Raw genomic sequence first — 6,384 nt, 5'->3', positions numbered from 1 at the left:
ACTTTTTTTGCAGGATAAACTGCTGCAGAGACATGTTACCTGGAAAATTGTACATTTTCTACATTGTGTTTTGTTGGCTTTTCGAAAGGACCTCCTACTTAACATTTATGAGGGGCAAATACTCCAAAACACGTCTGCAAAAGGAATGTTTGGTTTAGTTACTTGTCCAGAATCATCTTGCGAGGCTCATTGAAGAGTCATTGTTGACTCCCTGAAAAAACGATTTTCATATTTGTTGGCTTTTTCACATTTTTGGCATACTTTTGTTTCCCTAGAGGTTTTTTTTTTTTTTATAAAAGAAGTATTTATCCCCTGTGTGGCTCCTTTATAAAAAAAAAAATAAAGACAAAATAAATTGCAAGAAATACTACAATGAAACTCTACCTAAAGAACTGTGGACAATATGGCATTTTTCCCTAGCAAAAAAAAATTAGAATATTTTTCTACAAATTTTTCTTATTGAATTTTTAATCTCTTGGTTTCTTAAGCTATAAATAACAGGATTACACAACGGGGTCAACAAAATGTATAGTAAGGATCGGAACCTATTCAGAGATGTTCCTTCTGATGGAACTACATAGATAGCAATAAGAGTCCCATAATAGGTGCAAACGATACTAAGGTGGGAACTACAGGTGGAGAAGGCTTTCTTCCTCCCATGTCTGGAGGCCATCTTTAGAATCGTGATAATAATAAATATATAAGTCACAATAATAAAAATGAAGGGTGAGATAATGACTGGAATAGAGAAAATAAAGTCTTCAAGAACTACAGATGTGATATCTGACGAAGAAAGTTCAAGTAATGGTGTAAAGTCACAGAAGAAGAAGTCAATCGTGTTATACCCACAAAACTCCAAGTCCCATATAAAGAACATCTCAAACACCATCACAAGGAACCCCAATGTCCAAGACCAAGCGGCCAACTGTATCTGAAACCTAAAATTCATAATAGAAAAATAATGTAGGGGATAACAAATGGCCAGATATCGATCGTAGGACATGGCGGTGAGGAGGAAACATTCAACAATTCCAGCAACACTGTGGAAGTAGAATTGAGCCATACACTCAAAGAACGGTATGGACACCACATCCCAAAGGATAACTTGTAACATCTTGGGAACAACATTGGTGGTGAGAAAGATGTCAGCCAAAGCAAGATTTTGTAGAAAGAAATACATAGGGAGCTGTAAAGAGGAACTTATCTTCACCAATATGATGAGCAGGACATTGACAGCTATAATAATGCTGTAAATGAGGAGAACCAGGGAGAAGAAGAGATTCTTTAAGTTGTGCAATGAAGGAAAACCCAGCAGCAAAAATTCCTTCACAGCAGTTTGGTTCTCATTGCACATTTTGTCAGGCAGTGAGGTCAATAAAAATGAATCTTGTTACAACATATACTTATCTATAGAGGAACCAAAGTCACCCTAAAGGTGGAAAGAAACAGAATTAAAGAAAGACAATGAAAATGACCAAATTTACGTAGAAAGAGACGGAACATTTATAGGCTATAAAAATAGACTTCTCGGATGTCTTAGACTTTGGCAATCATGTAAGTCAAATTCCAATGGGATTTTCCCTCATTTTTCTTTCACTTTTTAATGAGTCCATGGTGGTCTTAATATAAAAAGCAGGCATTCGCCTACCAGTCCCCTATCATTCCTGCTTGTGTCTTTCATTGGTCTTCCCGCTTTCTACTCTGGCTAGACCCATCTTATACCCCTTGCAGCCAATGAGGATCTACTGATTGACCATAACAGGGATATTCTGTCTGGGCCCGAAGAAAACGCTCATTGAAAAACTATACAGACTATGAGTGACCTCCGATTGATTGCAGTGGTCATGTAATGTCCTTTACCCCACCCCACCAGCTAGAAGAGTTAGCTAGGAAACTGTTGTTAGAGGCAGGAAGACAAGTAGGATCCAGAAGTTGATAATCAGTTTTTATTTAAGACCTCAAAGAGTCCATGTTTTAAGTAAAAATAGAGGGAGGCAACCCATATAAGTCATAGACATCTTAAACACCTTGATTCAAGTAAATGCACATGTATGTCCCGACTGGGAGAAATATGGATGGAAATGATGCTCCTGCCATTAACAGAAGGAACCAACAGTAAAATACACTTCACAGATATGCTGCAATATATCCCCTTTAAAAAGTTTGACAGAAGGATGGAACTCTCTCTAAAAGACTGTTATGAGGGGCGTTCATTAATGATTTCCCCTGACCCACTTTATCACAGGACGCTGAAGCTGCACATGTGTAATGATATACATCTCTATAGGTTTCGTGCCAATTTGCAGCTCAGAACTGATAACGGTCTTGATGTTACAGGTTTGATAATGGACCCAGTGGAATACAGAGCAGTCATCAAGTTCCTTTACTTGAAAGGCTGCAGACCATTGGAGACGTTCGATGAGATGAAAGAGGTTTATGGTGATTATTCCTCATCATATGATGTAGTCAAGAACTGGCATCATCATTTCTAATGTGGTCGGACTTTGGTGCAAACAGCTCCAATTCCAGGGTGATCCCACTCTGCTATTGATGAACTCACCATCCAGCAAGTGGAGGTCGCCATTTTGGAAGATCGCCACGTAACCATTCGCCACCTAGCCCAAAATATCAAGATTAGGGAGGGGTCCATGGAAAAATATCATCCAAGACCATCTTCACATGCATAAAGTATCCGCTCGCTGGGTTCCCCGGCTGCTCACACCTTTCCAGAAGCAGAAACTAGTCGAATGATCTCAGGTTCTATTGACGATGTGCCATGGAAACCAGGAGTAGTTTTTCAACAGACTGATCATACAGGATGAAAGCTGAGTCCATCACTATGATCCTGAGACTAAAGTCTAGGCGATGCAATGGAAGCATCATGACTTACCGTCTCCAAAAAAGTCACATGCCCAACCCTTGGCAGGCAAGGTCATGTTCACAGTATTTTGGGACCACCACGGAGTAGTATTGATGGATTTCCTAGCAAAGGGTACCATGATTACTGGGGCATACCATACGATTTGGAAATTGCGGGAGGCCATCAAAACCAAGAGACGTGACGTGCTGCTCACCAAAGATGTCCGCCTTCTATATGACAATGCACCAGTTCGCAACTCACAAATGGAAGCATGCTGCTGTGTCTTTGAAATTTCTACCACATCCCCTTTATTCACCCGACCTCGCACCATCGCAATTCCACCTCTTTCCAACAATGAAGTTACTTTTGCAGGGCGAGCATTTTCCAGATGATGAGACTCATGTCAAAACCGAAGTCAAAACGTGGCTTTTAATTCATTGCTTTCGGTCCACAGACAGCGGGTAATGGGAAATCCTTAATGAATGCCCTTCGTACCACCACTCATGCAATATAATAGTGAGTGTGCCACTGGATTTCTTTAGCAGATGGAGGACTAACGATAGCCTATATGCCAGCCATGTAATGAAGCTTTTCATATTCTGCCAGAGGTGAGATGTAATAGTCTGTTAGCAAAATACTGACAGTCTGAGATAATGATCTACACTACAAAAATAGTGCGGCGTATTACCTATGCCATCAATTAATCGTCTGTTCAAGTACTCCTGTGTGACCAATAAATATTAAAAATAAATAAAGAAGAGGTTTTCATGTCTAAAATAATCTCAGATTTTCAAAAACATCATGATTAAACATATACCCTGAGAAAAATAAGTATTTGATACACTGCTGATTTTGCAAGTTTTCCCACCGACATGGAATGAAGAGATCTGTAATTTTCATCATAGGTACACTTCACCTTTGAGAGACAGAATCTAAAAATAAAAAAACTGAAAATCACATTGTAGGATTTTAAATAATTAAATTGCATTTTATTGCATGAAATAAATATTTGATCACCGATCAACCAGCAGAATTCTGTCCCTCACAGACCTGTTGGTTTTTTTGTAAGAAGCCTCCTACTCTGCACTTATTAATTGCACCTGTTTGACCTTGTTACCTGTAGAAAAGACACCTATCCACACACTCAATCAATCACACTCCAACCTTTTCACCATGGCCACGACCAAAAAGCTGTCTAAGGACACCAGGGACTAAATTGTAGACCTGCAGAAAGCTGGGATAGCAACAGGATAATAGGCAAGCAATTTGGTGAGAAGGCAACATTTGGTGGCACAATTATTAGAAAATGGAACAAACACAAGATGAATGTCAATCTTTCTCGACCTGGGGCTCCACGCATGGTCTCACCTCATGGTCTAAGGATGATTCAAAGAAGGTCAGGAATCAGCCCAGAATTACACGGGAGGACCCATTCAATGACCAGAAGATAACTGGGACCACAGTCTCAAACATTACTGTTGGTAACACAGTGCGCTATTGTGGCGCGCCCAGGAGTATGGTCACCACAGTGGCATTACCTTTCTCCTAGGGATTGTGATATCATGCTTGGAAGCAATGAAGGGTCTCTCTATCAGGTAAATACAACACACTGCACAGTTCCCACTCCGGGCCAGCAGAGGAAGCTGTGAACCAAAACTGGGGGAAGAGCTGCTCTCTGGGGGCCAGGAAGGGGGAATTTAGTCAGTTCGTGTGAGGAGGGAAACGTGTGTGGACGTGAGGAGAGGAGCTGGAAGATTGAGCAGAGTTCAGGCTCACTTCTAGCTGCAGCACATGATCTGGAGCCCGGTCTCCAAGGTTGTACGGATACTGATGTTCCTGCAGCAGAAACTGGAGGAATACGAAACTGGAAATGCTCTGTTCCCACATAAGACTCGGAGGCACAACAGCAACGTGTGAGCCAGGAAAAGAAGGCTACAGATGTCTGCCATACGAGGGAGTTCTAAAAGAGAACAAGCAAGTGGAACTTCAGTGTAACACAGTACTGCAAGTACCTCATATAAGCGCTAGAAAGGAGACTACACAACCCATCTGCATAGAGAGATTCCTAAGTTGCTTCCAAGCTGGCCAGCCTCTGTTCCATCTGTAATCTGGATCCTGGACTGCACTTGCAAAGTAAAGGAAAAGGAAATTGCACCCTGTTGTATCATTGCATTCTTCCTGCAACCCCTTCAGCACTGCTACATCTCTGTGCTTAACACTGCACCCTCTTCCTCAACATCTGTTACCACTGCCCTGGGACCACAGCTCCACCTGTGGGGAGCTATTAAATCTTGCTGCCTTATACCATCTGTCCCAGAGGATCTGTCTGCAGCGTCGGCTTAACCCTTTGCTGATCACCACAGGTGGCGTCACGTATCATCCACTTATAAACTTTAACCAGCCACTCTTAACCTCTTTTACATGGACGCCCAGAGCCAGGGACAGGGTCACCGCTACTGTGACACTTCCCTCTGAGATACCGGCCCAGTACCGAGTACCCCACCGCCCTGGCGGGAGATCCATTTTGGCATCACGAACAGGATTTACGGAGCCCGGTGTCTCCGGGTCCTATGTGCCAGAGACTGTGTTGTGTGCCATAGACTATCTGTGCAATTGCCGCCATTACCCCACCCCTTGGCGCGCGCTGGAAGCCAAAGGGGTGGGCCGTCGTGGGTGGAGCCAGCCAAAGAGCGCAAAAAAGTGAAGTGCTGCACGGGAAGAGGCCAGCGCATGGGAAGTGAGGAGCAGAGGCCTGCAGTCCCAGCGTCCCCCGATTATCCAGCCTGCAAAGCGGCAACCGGTAAGCCAGCGCAACCCAGGGCCTGGCCAACGTTCACTAGGGGGGAGGAGAATGTATGAGGCAAGAGCAGACGCAGCGGTGAACGCCACCGCACCCCCCCCAAGGCGCCGCAAGATGCAGGGGCCAGCGCAGCTGTGGCTCCAATGGCACCACAGAATCCAGCAGCCAGCGCTGCCTCCAGAACACCGCAAGAATCAGCGCCCACTGCAGCAGTCCCCATAATGCCGCTGTCCATGCCCTATATACCGGAAGCAGCCTGGCTACCGCAGTACTCAGGGGAGTCACATACCCTGAGTGAATTTAAAGAGAGACTGTGCAGTTTGTTTGAGGTGTATCCTCTGTCTGAGAGCCAGAAAGTGAACATCCTTATTGGGCAGCTAACTGGTGCAGCGCAAAGGGAAGTAAAAGCCTGGCAGGACACTGATAAAGAGACTGTTAAAAAGATCCTGTCTAAGCTAAGAAGCACTTTTGACACCCGCACTGCAGCTGAAATAAAAATGAGATTCTTTTGGTGTAAGCAGAGAGCGCAGGACAGTATATGGGACTATGCTCTTAACCTGCAGGGGTCATAAAGCAGATTGACCCCGACAGTGAGAAAGATGGAGACAGACTGTTAAAGGAGCAATTTATTGAAGGACTCCTATCCAGTACCCACAGAGCACAGCTGCGCATCATAGCCCTGCAAAACCCTGACCTAGACTTTGCAGACTTCAAAGACAGGGCT

At 43.9% G+C, this 6,384-nt stretch overlaps 1 protein-coding gene across 1 annotated transcript; it reads right to left on the bottom strand.

Moving 5' to 3' along the window:
- Positions 1–430: 430 nt before the first annotated feature.
- Positions 431–1,354, bottom strand: LOC141050161 (olfactory receptor 1468-like). Its single transcript, XM_073546993.1, has one exon. It carries the CDS (start codon positions 1,352–1,354, stop codon positions 431–433), a length of 924 nt encoding a protein of 307 aa, XP_073403094.1.
- Between the last annotated feature and the right edge of the window lie 5,030 nt (positions 1,355–6,384).

The sequence above is a fragment of the Dendrobates tinctorius genome, unplaced genomic scaffold (assembly GCF_039654945.1).
Source record: "Dendrobates tinctorius isolate UK_male_01 unplaced genomic scaffold, ASM3965494v1 ptg000151l, whole genome shotgun sequence".
NCBI classification, from domain to species: Eukaryota; Metazoa; Chordata; class Amphibia; order Anura; family Dendrobatidae; genus Dendrobates; species Dendrobates tinctorius.
The sequence above is the reverse complement of the archived record's forward strand: the minus strand, read 5'-3'. Positions and strand labels throughout refer to the sequence as shown.